Source organism: Triticum dicoccoides, chromosome 6A (assembly GCF_002162155.2).
Source record: "Triticum dicoccoides isolate Atlit2015 ecotype Zavitan chromosome 6A, WEW_v2.0, whole genome shotgun sequence".
Classification (NCBI taxonomy): domain Eukaryota; kingdom Viridiplantae; phylum Streptophyta; class Magnoliopsida; order Poales; family Poaceae; genus Triticum; species Triticum dicoccoides.
In genome coordinates, this window is record NC_041390.1 from 614,611,866 (window position 1) to 614,625,567 (window position 13,702).

At 45.5% G+C, this 13,702-nt stretch overlaps 3 protein-coding genes across 9 annotated transcripts; 2 read left to right on the forward strand and 1 right to left on the reverse strand.

Annotated features, from left to right (window-relative positions):
• Positions 1-1,690: 1,690 nt before the first annotated feature.
• Positions 1,691-2,630, forward strand: LOC119318488. The gene is made up of 3 exons (XM_037593056.1): positions 1,691-1,906; positions 2,000-2,225; positions 2,327-2,630. The coding sequence occupies exons 1-3, from the start codon at positions 1,851-1,853 to the stop codon at positions 2,462-2,464; spliced, it is 420 nt and encodes a 139-aa protein (XP_037448953.1). The 5' UTR covers positions 1,691-1,850; the 3' UTR covers positions 2,465-2,630.
• A 218-nt stretch (positions 2,631-2,848) lies between these two features.
• On the reverse strand, positions 2,849-10,806 carry LOC119318487 (protein PHOSPHATE STARVATION RESPONSE 1-like). 7 transcript variants are annotated; one of them, XR_005154133.1, is made up of 10 exons: positions 10,616-10,806; positions 10,304-10,402; positions 9,787-10,223; positions 9,486-9,687; positions 9,226-9,393; positions 8,516-8,616; positions 8,359-8,427; positions 8,220-8,263; positions 7,995-8,118; positions 5,279-5,805 (listed from the first exon to the last, which is right to left on the reverse strand). XR_005154133.1 is itself a non-coding variant. In XM_037593050.1 (10 exons), the coding sequence occupies exons 1-9, from the start codon at positions 10,763-10,765 to the stop codon at positions 8,051-8,053; spliced, it is 1,338 nt and encodes a 445-aa protein (XP_037448947.1). In that variant the 5' UTR covers positions 10,766-10,806; the 3' UTR covers positions 5,279-5,805; positions 8,012-8,050. The 7 variants fall into 7 exon arrangements, 6 of the variants coding, with proteins under 6 accessions (XP_037448952.1, XP_037448951.1, XP_037448950.1 ...); XM_037593050.1 differs by having other exon boundaries at positions 8,012-8,118; XM_037593051.1 differs by lacking the exon at positions 7,995-8,118.
• Positions 10,807-10,964: 158 nt separating this feature from the next.
• On the forward strand, positions 10,965-13,450 carry LOC119318489 (60S ribosomal protein L23). The gene is made up of 4 exons (XM_037593058.1): positions 10,965-11,092; positions 11,964-12,248; positions 12,830-12,871; positions 13,105-13,450. The coding sequence occupies exons 1-4, from the start codon at positions 11,080-11,082 to the stop codon at positions 13,185-13,187; spliced, it is 423 nt and encodes a 140-aa protein (XP_037448955.1). The 5' UTR covers positions 10,965-11,079; the 3' UTR covers positions 13,188-13,450.
• Positions 13,451-13,702: the final 252 nt, after the last annotated feature.

Here is a 13,702-nt window from a genome sequence, read left to right on the forward strand (position 1 = left end):
TCAAACACTGGGTCTTCTTGCTCGCTCTTGATGATCATGTTGTGCAAGATGACACAGCAAGTCATAATCTCCCACATCTGATCTTTCGACCAGGTCTGAGCGGGGTACCGGACAACAAGAAATCGAGATTGGAGCACACCAAATGCCCGCTCGACATCCTTCCTGCAAGCCTCCTGAACCTTCGCAAACCAGACGTTCTTGCCTCCTGGCACAGGGTTTGAGATCGTCTTCACAAATGTCGACCATCTTGGATAGATGCCATCAGCTAGATAGTACCCCTTGTTGTAGTGCCGCCCATTGATCTCGAAGTTCACCGGAGGAGAATGACCTTCAACAAGCTTGGCAAAGACAGGAGAGCACTGCAACACGTTGATGTCATTGTGAGTTCCTGGCATACCAAAGAAGGAGTGCCAAATCCAGAGGTCCTGTGTGGCCACCGCCTCAAGTACCACACTGCAACCGCCTTTGGCGCCTTTGTACATCCCCTGCCAAGCAAATGGGTAATTCTTCTATTTCCAATGCATGCAGTCGATGCTTCCAAGCATCCCGGGAAATCCTCTTGCTGCATTCTGTGCTAGGATCCGAGCAGTGTCTTCCGCATTGGGTGTTCTCAAGTATTGAGGTCCAAACACTGCCACCACTGCCCGACAGAACTTGTAGAAACACTCTATGCTGGTGGACTCGGCCATGCGCCCATAGTCGTCGAGTGAATCACCGGGAGCTCCGTATGCAAGCATCCTCATCGCTGTCGTGCACTTCTGGATGGAGGTGAATCCAAGGGCGCCGATGCAATCCATCTTGCACTTGAAGTAGTTGTCGAACTCCCGGATGAAATTCACAATCCTGAGAAAGAGCTTTCGGCTCATCCGATAACGGCGCCGAAATGTTTTCTCGCCGTGAAGTGGAGCATCGGCGAAGTAGTCGGAGTAGAGCATGAAGTAGCCTTCGAGACGATGCCGGTTCTTTGCTTTCACCCACCCGGCGCCGAGCCACCTCGCCGCGGCTTTTCATTGCTCGCTAGCAGCTGGGCGAGGACGGCGAGCACCATGAGATGCTCTTCTTCCTGGATGTCGGCCTCGGCTTCCTCCTCCAGCAGCGCGGCGAGCGCTTCCTCGTCATCCGAGTCCATCGCCGAGTCAGGCAAATCGCCGAACACCTTGCGCCCGGTGGGCGTGTCCCCGCCGCTAAACTACCCCTCCGTGGCCGGAAACGCCCAGCTGCTGTTGGAGGGGCTGCTGCGGCGAAGCTTTGCTATTTTTCCGGCGTGGAATGGCTATCTAGTGGTGAAAGGCGGCGGGCGGCGCCGGGATATAGCTACTGGCGGCCGAGGGCGCGGGGGTGGGAGGCGAATCAGGGAAGAAAACCTTGACTTTTCCCCTGATAGCGTGGGTCAGCCGCGCTTTTCCCTTGCGTCGGAGCCCCCAACTGTCCCTAATGCGCCGGGTTCGGCCTGTGATCGCCGGGCGGAAAAAAGGCCCGAGCCGGCGTTTTTCGGCGTCTAGGGACGCGACTGGGCCGTTTTTTCGGCGCTGGCGCAACAAAAACGTCTAGAAAGAACCTGTTGGAGACGTGGCTGGAGATGCTCTAAGCCCGCCTTGGCAAGAGGGAAACGGGCTCCATTGCCCCGGCAGAAAGGCGGCTTCTTCAGTGTGCTTCCACGTCATCCCAATCCAGAGCCCAACGAGCTCCGCCACACTCCCACCGTCCCCACGACCCACTCACCACACCACATTTATCTGCAGAGAGTGAGCCGCGCAGCAGCAGCGCATAATCACAGACATATCCACCTCCAACCACGCCGGTGGCCACACACAGACACACTTTCGCCGGAGCTCAGGTGAGGTGTTCCAATGGCGGCCTCGCCGACGGGGGTCGCGTGCCCGGTCTACCCGTGGCCGAGCGACGCGTAAGCACGTCACACCAGCCACCAGCACTCACTGAACTCTTCTTCTGAACATCTCGTGGGGGTTGATGGTTGCTGGTTGTGATGGACCCGCAGGGCGCAGCGCGGGGCCAAGGTGTTCATGCAGAGCGACTGCGCGGCGTGCCACTCCGCGCTCCCCTACGCCGGCCTCCGGGGCGCCGCGGTGCCGGGCCAGGACGCGGGAGCCATGACGGCCGAGATCCTCGTCGCGGAGGAGGCGCGGCCGGCCGGGATGACGACGACGACGCTCCATGGCGGCGCCGCCGCGCAGACGCCGGACCTCGCCACCGTCGTCACAAGAGTAAGCTCAAACGCTCGCTCGCTGCCATCTCTGCTTCTGCAACTGCTAACAAGGTGTGATCTACAACTGTGTTTCACGCTGTATGTTTCATCTTTGAGCAGATCCAGGGCGGGCTGCGGGGCAACCTCTACTCCACCGGGACGGCGGAGCCAGTTAGGGCGATGCTCGCCGGCGCGTGCCAGGAGCTGAAGAAGAGCCCCGTGTGGCTGCAGTTTGCCCAGGCCTTCCAGGCGGCTTGATGGGATGGACCCATCTCCAGCGACACGACCTGCTATGCCCAAGCTTGCCTCATCTCTGTGTCCAATATGTGTCTGTAACATATGTATAAATCACATCACACTGCACCTTGTGCTGGATCAAGTAGCATCGAAATAAAGCACTCCTGTGCAGCCGTTCCATGTTAAATTCATGCGTTCCAGACAGGCACCCCGTGAGCAGCAGCCTAGATGCTAAGCTGTGACAATAATGGCAATATCATCCATGACAGGTTTGCAGTACAGGGAGATGTTAGGAGCTGTAGAGAGGTAAATACAACAAAGCTTCCTAACCAGTGAGCACCATCAAATCAAAGGTGAAAAACAGGCCCGCCATGTATGGCGGTGCTGCCATCGACGAAACATATGTAAACTAAAATGTGACCATAGTTTGGTATGAAGAAATAAATGTTCGGCGCTCCAAATCAAAAATCTGTGTACCAAAGTCAGCCCACAATAATTACAGTGCCTGAAAAAGATCACCTGAGACAGCAATTAGATTAGGCTATGATCCTGACTTTCTGAGCTACTCTTTCGATCTAATCAGCTCATTTTGTTTGCGATTCCGAGTAAATGATGTGCATTCATTCCTTTTCCGGATGGTTCTCTTCCGCTGAATCAGCGTCTGCTGTTTGTTCTCTGTATGCTTCCTTGTGATCCACAGACTGCGTGTTTGAATGCTGGAACCTCGGTAGCGCGCCGAGCTGTTTTAGGCTCTCGCCCTGCCTCGCGATCACCATCTCCAGGTACTTGCTGTGTTCTTCTACTTGCAGCTGCATCTTTCTTTGGAGCTGTGAAGAGGGGGGAAAAATAAAAGAGAACCCAAATTACTAAAATAGATGGAAGTTCACACGTCTGTTCTTGCCAGTTACAAGGAGAATATGCATACCTCAAGCTGTGCATGAAGTTGCTTCTGCAAGCCAATCTGAGTTCTTAGCCCTTCACTGGCCTCCATGTGTCTGCACCAAGTGTAAAGTGAATAATTAGAACTCTGGAACTCGCACAGACACAACTTTACTGTGGACTGGGCACTGAGCCATTTTATGGATGCCTTTGAAATACTGTACGTCTGAACCTAAAATAGGTTACTGATGGCATACATATCTTCCAGGTTGGTGCACAGGTGGTACATATATACAACATAAATTTACGTCAAGACAGTCTTTACAAGAGTAATAAAAGCAAAGATATAAATTTACGTCAAGACAGTCTTTACAATAGTAATAAAAGCAAGGGTATATCAGGTAATGATTATCTCACTTCATGTTCTGGGAGCAAACTTCATCCATGTGGTTGCTTCTCTCTGCTGAAGTGCCTGCTAAAGTACAGAAAATAAAAGTAAGCATAAAATCCTACATTTCAACAATTTTCTTTAAATTTGACTACAGGCTGCACATAAATAACATAATGTAAAAAAGCAAGAACAATGATAACGTTAAAGTAACAAGTCTACTGAAGTATCCTACTCCCTCCGTCCCAAAATATAAGAACGTTTTTGACACTAGTGTAGTGTCAAAAACGTTCTTATATTATGGGACAGAGGGAGTAATTCACTACAATATAATAGTCCTTGTATGTTTTGCAATGGTGACATTAAACCAGCGGTGCGACATAGAGAAACACACAAACCATCAGACGATTCAGATTGATGGCGAACTGTACGATACTTCTGCAAAAGAGTAACCCGCGGCCATCAGGAAAATACAGAAGAAATAAAAAAAACTCACTGAAAACTCAGAATGAACAAATGTAGACCTGTAGATGGCTTTTTACATGGTATATAGTTAGCCCTTCAACCTTCATAACTTTCTGGACTGCTTTTGGAGTTGCTTCTGCAGAAAGAGGGCTTAGATACATGGAAAATGTTTAGCAAAAAAGCTACTCCCTCTGTTCATTTTTGTAAGACATTTTAGACAGCTGAAATTAAACTGTTTTGGGTGTTGTCTTAAATGTCTGAAACGTCTTACAAAAATGAACAGAGGGAGTACAACAAATACCGACATGACTGTACAGTCAGAAACATGTTAATATTTCCGGTTTAAAAGCATACATTGCCCCATACAATTTCATCAGTGAGCAAAGCACGATTAGCAGAAAATAAAGCGTAAGAAAAACTCCATTTAAAAAAGCGTAAGAAAGCATCAGTGATCATACTTTCACTTCCACCAAGCTTGTCAACAGCGTCAACAAACTTCTCATGGAGCTCAGGCGTCCAGCGCATCCTTGACTTGGTTGGAGTAGTGTCTGAAGAAGGTAAATTGTCACTGCAAAGTTCATCCACGTTGAAAGAACTCGAACCGTTTTTCTGCCCATGAAAATATGCATAATTTGAAGGTGTTGTACTTGCATCAGCTGCCTGCAAATGAGGTGGTAACTTCATTAAGCATGTGGGACAAACTTCAACAATATTATCTGAAAAAGGTTGCATCTGGAGCTGCAAGAAGGTGGAGTGTTCTCCCAAATGGAAAAGAGAAGACACTGAAAACTCCTAGAATAATTAGAGCAAATCACGAGCAGAAAAAGAGTCAAATGAGATGGATACCTTAAGCACAGATCCACCAGAACCTGAACTTCCCAGAAAATGCTCTGAACTCCCAGATGAGTACCACTCTTTTTGCTTTGCAAGGTGGGTAATATGATCAATTGTAATGATGTCTTGGCTTTGTTGGCTGACAATCACATTTCGTTGATCAGAAATATCAATGGTTGCTGGATATCCAAATACTCCTGGGAGTGGTTCTTGACCCAAGTTTATTCCCTCAGATACTTTGGGATAGACCATCCTTAAATAATTTGGATTAGCCATGTATGATGAATGTGCTGATGGCAGTGAAGTATCACAACCAGATATTGCAATAACATGTGATCCAAAAGACAGTTTCCCTTTAGGTGGTCCATTGTTGATACGAAGATCTGAAGTGAAATTGGAAGCTGACATATATGGCTGGCATAGGGTATCGAATGAGGTGATAGAACTACAGCTCATATCCCTTTCAATGTAAGATGTCCTATACTCTGAAAAACTAGGGACTGTGACTTCAGAGAGTACTGGTACTAGATTAATATCTGATGAAAGAAACCGAGGAACTTCTCCATTGTGAAACTGACTCATTATTGATGTATGGCTGTGTGCATTACCCCTTGGATGATCCACCTCAGCCCATTAAAATAGATCTTCTGTCATATCATTGGAGAAGTGTAAGGGCCAATCGGATTCTAACTTGGAAAGGAAAACAGTGAAGAAATATTTTTCTGGCCTTGTTCAATCGTTGAGATAATTGGAGCGTCTTATTTTCCCAGGTCACTGACTAGCGAGAATTTGTCTTCTACATATATGCAAGACAATAGAAAATTATTACTATAAACCCCCAAATAGCAAATCAGTGAGGTTCTTAAAATTGTGAATATCAAGCAGATTATGCCTCTTAGTAAAGAAAATCATAGTTGAACACCGGAATTATGATGTGAATCGCACATTGGTAATTGCCAGTTATACTTCTAGAGACTGCGAGTAAACTAAAGATTGTGTAATCAAGAAGTAACAGGAACAAACTGCAAAGGATTGAGACACATGTGCAATATGATTTGCAGATTCAATCCCTTCTTAAACATAAAATATAAAAAGCAAAGAAGTATCCAAGAACTGAATAGAACAAGCCCCGACTATTGCAGCAGTTTCCAGAAGGAACATAATTGATGTAATAGAAGAACCAAGAACTAAATCATCTTTTTCTTTGAAGGGGAAACAAATAACTAATCTGAGAGAGAAATCAGACAAAAGAGTTGCAAAAAAAGAGCAACTTAATGCAGATTCTGCGTTGCTGTTACAGAATTACTTGAATCGATGTTGATACTTACTTGTTTCTTTGGAGAACGGGATCATAGAAGAACAGGGATTAAAGTTTTAAGCAAAGATGTGTTACTAGGATCAATTCAGGGGCTAAGAATGGAAAGGAGTTCAATTCGTTGTGTGCATAGGGGAGGGTAGGTGGGGCTATGGCTCTAGAGGGGGACCCTGAATCTGCTAAATGTATCTAAAGTTCTATAACCATCAAGCAGATAGTCCACCAATATTTTAAACTGACTCCATTTTATTTTAAGAATGGGGACCACATGGAGTTACTTCCTGTGTAATGGATATTTTTAAAACCTGCCAGCTATTGACTTGTTGTATGCATCAACCACCCAGAGGTAGATTGATTAGAAAAAATTAAAGCTTTACAAGGCAGAACATAGATATACACTGCAAGGGGAACTATGGCAACAGATATACAGCTGCCAGTTTGGTCTGACCGAAATACAGAAGTTGTGAATTAACCTATTACACCGATCAGTTAGGAGCTTGTAAAAAAGAACTGACACGGTTACATAAAAGCAGTTTCGGGACATGGTAGAGCTATCTTGCCCAGGCCTCATGCTTGGCTCTAAACCATGTGGATGAAGCAATATTCCATAAAACAATAAGCTTGCAATCATGGAGTATCTTTTTGGCAACTAGGTGCTTTGGAGTTGACAAACCCAATTTGGCATGTAACAGAAGGTTGTTTAGAAGCTGGCATGACAACGTCTCTTTCTAAATTACCTTATCCAAAAATATGCATCTTCTCATTTTGTATGAATAGGAACAGCTGGAATACAGCACTTCGTAAATAATTTATTAATCATGCTTTAGAGTTCTGACCTGGTGCAGGTGGAGTCTAGAAGCACTAACAGGCAAAATAATAGGGAAGAAAATGTTAGCTGCGTATTGGTTAGATGCAAATTGGAAAATAATTTTCTTCAGTAACTTCATCAGAGGAAAAAAATGCAGTCCCGCTGTTGATTTAATTCCATGATTTACACTTTGACCGCAATTAGATCTACAATATGTGGATCATGTCATACAAAATTGACATGTCATTCGTACTTTAAAAGATTTTCCTATCGTTGTGAATTTGTAACTATGAAGACTGTATTGTACAACAAGTTTATGGTCAAAGTTCAACCTTTTAAAGAGTGGACACCTTATGTAGATCAAGATAAGGAGTGCTTTGGTTGGTCTTCTTTTTTTCCTAATGGGATTTGTCTGCCATGATACTACCAGCCGACCAGGCTAGATTAAAGAGACTGGTTTGTATCTTCAAAATAAATATAAAAATGATTTAGCAGACATCAGTCAAACTACGATTGTCCAACAAACACCCTAGAAGACTCATGTCTCATTGGCCAGAAAAAAGAGAACAAAAGATAAGAAAAAATACGATGCAAATTAATCACCTAAATTGAACATGTGTTGGACAAGAAGATAGTTGCATTTCATCATAGATTGTCAACTTGGAAGGCGGAAAAGGAGGAAAAAGAACCTATTCAATCTTCGTATTAGACCAGTTTATATGCAGTGACTTTTGATCAGTAACAGTTTTCAACTTTTTATCATGCAGAAAGTGTATTGATTTCCTGCTGTTTAACGTTCATCATATCACCATCATCACACATGCAAAGTAATTTACTGCAGCCAGCCTGGAAAATAAATTACTTCGAGTGGAAGCGCACATTGCAAATTTCCTGTATTGTATTGAACTACCGCCGCTACTAAACCATTGGATGAGGTTGCTGAACATGGAAAGCGTAGAGACATTGAATCCTTTCGGCAACCTCACCTAAAACAAAGAATAGGTATTTTTAGAGAGTTCGCAGCACTGGGTGGTTTTTCGATTTGAAATTTGAGAAACGGAGTAGTTACAACTATGAAACTACTTACAGCTATCATGTTGCTCTATTCCATCTCTTCTGCAATTACATTTCCTGCAATTGAAGCAATAAACTTTCACGATGAGAACTGGTACGAAAACTTGGAAATTTAACATAGCTTATAGTAAATACTTGGCTATTGGTAATACCGTTCTGTGAAAACAGCTTCATCAAATTGCTTATCTATTTCAGCAAGGTATATTTCAAACAAGCTCGACCTACAAGATACAATGCATATATTAAACTTTTTACATGATCACACAGATCAGCAGGGACACACTTTAGGGTAAAGAGCAAAAAGCTCACCGTGGCGGAATTGCTGCAGCAGTAAGAACTGGAGGCAGAAGCCATAATATGTGCGGTTCACTTTCCAATGATTGCCTTGCATACTCAAGAATGTCATTTTCCTGTTGGAGTTGGAAGGTTTGGTTAAAGAAACTTTCAAGATGGTTATACTAACAGCTTCAAGAAACTGTGAGGTTTCAGTGCAAAAGGGAAGATGGTAACAACAAATCGACAGCAGAGAAAAATACTAGATTTCACATATATTATGTCCACATCACATATTTTACTTCCTGAGAAAGCCCTGAAAGGCATGCTCCTTATAAATCATAACCAATAAAGGCAGCAGGCAGCCAGTAGCCTATTACTCAATTTTGAGGACGCTTTTTTGGAAATTTGGCAGCTCTCTTCAATGAATGGTCGATGTCAAGTTCTTGTCAGCTGCCAAAGCACGGTTCAGTAACTGTATTGCGGATTTGATTTCATCTGGTTATTAGTGTTCCTTTCATCTGGTTATTAGAGACACTAGATAGTTGACACAATGGTGCTTAACAGTACTTGTCATTGAGGTGTAACTGTTTTTGAGGTTCTTCCTAAATTTGCATAGCTGCCCACTTGGTTTACAGGGATAGGATTCCTTCATTTTAAAATGCTGTCACCAAAACTGATGTTTGCAAGAAATGCTGGGCAAAAGCGAGCTGCAAACAAGACATAAGATAAAAGACACAAAGAACCTTCAAATTACGAATCTTGTCTGGGCATTCACCCCGATAAGTTCCCTGAAGCAACTGGTGCAGATCAGCATACTGCTTGGATATAGGAAGGGAACTAAAAATATGCGACACAAAGCTCTCTATCAATGTGTCCCATCGCCTTGAAACCAAACCCAGCAAGCATATCTCCTGTAAAGACAAATGCATATATTGTTGATATTCTAGCAGAGAATGAGTACATAATAGTGCAGGTGATTAAAGGATAAGCCAAGAATATGTACCATGACTTCAACGAGGCCACTCTGACAAGAATCTGCAGAAACTGTTAATGGTTCAAACACCTTCATCCACTGCTCCTTGGGAGCACTAAAGATAAAACTAGATCCAGACACAATCCTAACGGTGCGTTCATCAAGTAAGTATGACAAACACCGCCCTCTCCACTGTTTCCACCGAAGAAAATTCTCGATGGTTTGTGATTTTCTGCATCGTGAAGTTTCGTGTGAGTTCAAACTGTAGCATGCTACCATGGAAAACAAACAACACAATACCGAAGCTGAGTGTGTTTAAGGGCTTATGTACCTAGGGATCACTGGGCTGCCTGGATCACTGAAGCTGTTCTTCTTCACGCTGTCCAGAAGTGTGCGCAGTCCTCTCTCAGCCAGAGAAATACACGATGCTGAATCCAACCGCTCCAGAAGCTGGTTAACCAGAATCTGCGAATGACCCACAACCAAGGATTCTGCATACAGTCTATCAGAACTAGTGGTGGGAACTCCGACATCGCCGCCACTCTTGGTCCGCGTCAAACCAGACAGATACATATTCAGGATCGACTTCACATACTGCTGGCACGCATCACGCCCACCACCAGCACCAATGACATCGATATCCATCCCCACGACCGCTTCGAGAAGAGCACGGATGTTCTCCACGCTCGTTGTTTCGGCTTTCAGAAAATGCTTTATGACCAGCTCGGTGGCCGCCGAGAGCGTCTCCGATCGCATGTCGGCAAGGCCCTGCACGGCACGAAGCAGAACATCAGCACCCACATAATCATAACAAACATTTCATACATGAAACGGTCCATGGGAAGCACCTTGGGGAAACCCGGGCTTGAGGCGAGCTCGGCGAGCGCCGCGTCGAACTCTCTGGCGGAATCCTCGTACTGTCCGGACTCACGCAGGTTCCTGAAGACCTGAACGCAACAATGCAGGAACAAATTGGTCATGCCATGGCACCTCACATACAGCATTCTGCAACACACAAATCCTGCGGGTGGCAAGTACGGGCTGGGACTGCGTGTGCGGCACATCGAAGACGGTAACCAGCGCCATGGCGTGGAGGGGCAGGAAGAGGCGAAACCTAGCGCGGTCGAGCGGGGGAGGGGGATCGCGGGGCGTGGTATTACCTCCTCGAAGAAGTGCGCCCAGCGGAGGGCCTTCTGGACGTCGCCGGGGCGCCAGGTGGCGGCGGCACCGGAGGAGGCGCGGCCGCCGGCGAGGACGAGGATGTCGACGAACCCCGGCACCAGGGCGAGCACCTCGTCCATGGCCGCCATTTCCTCCTCAGTCTCAGACCCCTTCCTCGCAATTCCGGCTTCCTCAGGGACGGATCGGCAAGAAACCAGCCCCCAAACCCAAAGCCCTAATTTCTTCCGCGCCCTCCTTTTCGTAAACCACCCCGTTCTATCCTACATTTGCGTGTCATGGCTTACAAAGCCCCTGCCCGAGGACGCGGGTGAAGTTAGGGATGAGATACAGGGGTGTGGGTGCATAACGGCCGCGAAGCCCTAGGCGCGGCCGCTATATAAGCGGGAGGATCGCCTCCCATCCTCCCCCTCCGCCGCCGCCGGGTACCACCCCCTCTTCCAAGATGTCGAAGCGAGGTACGGCGAAAAATTCCCCCCTTCCTCCATTTCTTCCCAGCATGATCTTGCTTGGCCTCCTCGTGGCAGTCTCGTAGCGTAGTTCTGGATGGATCGCGCGGCGTTGTGTGCCTCGATTTGGAGGCCGAACGCGTGTTGTTTTCTTGCTACTAGTAGTCGCGATTTGTTCCTGTTCTTGGTGCGAATTTGGTGGTGGTTTAGATCCGTCGGTGGTTGTGTATATGCTGTAGAGGATGTTTAGGAATGGATCTACTCAGCTGATTGTTGGTGCGAGGTTGCTACCTGCTGGGCCCGTGTAGTTGCTTGCTGTACTGATGTGGGATGGATCGTTGCCTTGCCCTTGTTCAAATCCACTTTAGGGCCTTAGAGGGGGTTGGAAGTGAACATATCTGCGACGCTCTAATCCTTGTAAGTTGCCTGTGACTAGCTTTTCCTGGTCAAAAAATGGTGTGCACGCTTGTTGCTAGATAGATGTTTGTTAGCTCGCATGGGGTAAATTAGTTCTTTGTTTGAAATATGAGTCTGTTAAATGTTCTATTCAGTGTATAGGAGCTGTTATGCAAGGTGATTTCCTCCCATTTTTCCTCGGCTGGGGAGTTATTGTATTAGATGCTGGATGAACCCTTGGACAGTTGCATGTTTCTGCCCAAGTGGACAGATGGTTGTAAATTTTATCAGATGCTTGTGTTCATCTTGGCTCGGTAAGTAGATATGGTCCTTGTTTAACTTTGAAGAAACGATCATGATACTGTGTAATCATAACGTGTGTGTGGCTGTCATGCATCTCTAGATTATTGGTTTAGTGCACTGTAGATATATGTGATCCTTTTGTCTAACTATCTCCTTGTGTGTGCTTGTTCTTGAACTGCAGGGCGCGGAGGTTCTGCTGGTAACAAGTTCCGGATGTCGCTGGGTCTGCCGGTGGCAGCCACTGTCAACTGTGCTGACAACACTGGTGCCAAGAACCTGTACATCATCTCCGTGAAGGGAATCAAGGGGCGCCTCAACAGGCTTCCTTCTGCCTGCGTTGGTGACATGGTTATGGCCACTGTCAAGAAGGGAAAGCCTGACCTCAGGAAGAAGGTCATGCCGGCTGTCATCGTCAGGCAGCGCAAGCCGTGGCGCCGAAAGGACGGTGTCTTCATGTACTTTGAAGGTATGGCTGAGTTCTTATTGTGAATGGGTCATTCTGTGCTAGTGTACTGTAGTTATTTAATCTGCCTAGTGAGTTTGCTGTCTATTAAGCTGGTAGTTGCCACTGTTTAATTTTTTGAAACCACTTGCTTTACATGTTGTATGGAATTTCTGTGAAATTACACTTGCCTGTTGGTACTTGCTGGAAGCAAATTTAATTCATCATGTACATATTCTATGTCATTGTTTCATTATTATCACATGAAGAGTGAACACCTCTTCACTGTGGTCATTTGTCACAATGAAGCACATGCAAATTGGCCAGAAGAACATAGTACAATCTTCTGTTGAATTATGTAATTACCCCTTGGCACATGTTATAAGCATCTCAGCTGATAAACTGTTGACATCTTTTCTTCGTCCATGTGAGAATGCTTTAAACCACTGCCTTTTTCCCCTTTCATGTGAGAATTGTTTAGTCCTGAAGCTGTCTGAGGCTTTCCGTATATTGCATTCTGATGCTTTGGCCATTCAAGTGTTGTTGGATCACAGTGACTGATTTTGTCAAAATTCAAATCTAATGTTTCTATGTCATATTTGCAGACAATGCTGGAGTCATTGTGAACCCAAAGGGAGAGATGAAAGGTATAAATCAGTTCTTGGTAGATTCAATTTTGCTCTGCATGTTGCATCAATTACAGGCAATTGGAAGTTACAATCATTGAATCTGTATTATACATGCTGTATGTGATGCAATGCTTCTAGCTGATTAAAGCAGATCAATAAATTTAGCTTCAGTAGTTATTTCCATGCAACTTCTGACTATATCATAGCTGGATGAACAGCCTGACTGATTCAAGCATCCATTGGTTGTGCAGGTTCTGCCATCACTGGACCGATCGGGAAGGAGTGCGCCGACCTGTGGCCCAGGATTGCCAGCGCCGCGAATGCCATCGTCTGATCTGATCGCCGGAGCAGCTAGATGATCAAAGCTTTTGATAGCATGTCCCTCTTTTCTTCTAGTTTACTTGTGGCCCTTGAGGATGAGTTTCCTGGATTATGTAATGCTGCTGGATTATTGTCTGTTAGGTTTAAGATTTTGCACTGTGGTTTGGCTGCTAAGATTTGTTCAGTTTGAACCTGAAAGAGCTTTTGATCGGATTTATCTCTGTTGTGTCAAGTATTCACCTGAGAAGTCTGGCTTGAATGTTAATTAGTCTGTTGCTAAGTGTGAGCTTGTGATGAACTGGTGCGTGTTTGCCATTTTTTTTCTAAGCATTGCTGAGAGGCCAAACTGAGCTGCAAATATGCAGTTGCCATGAACAAAAAACTTGCAGTTCTGGAGAATGCTTGGTCGAATAATTTGACGATATTTGTTATTTTACCGTGGCATGAGGAAACAAGTTAGTTGGTGAATGTGACAAGGTGTGCCGCCTTGACAACTGTTCGAAATGCAGAAACTAAAAAAAATTGGAA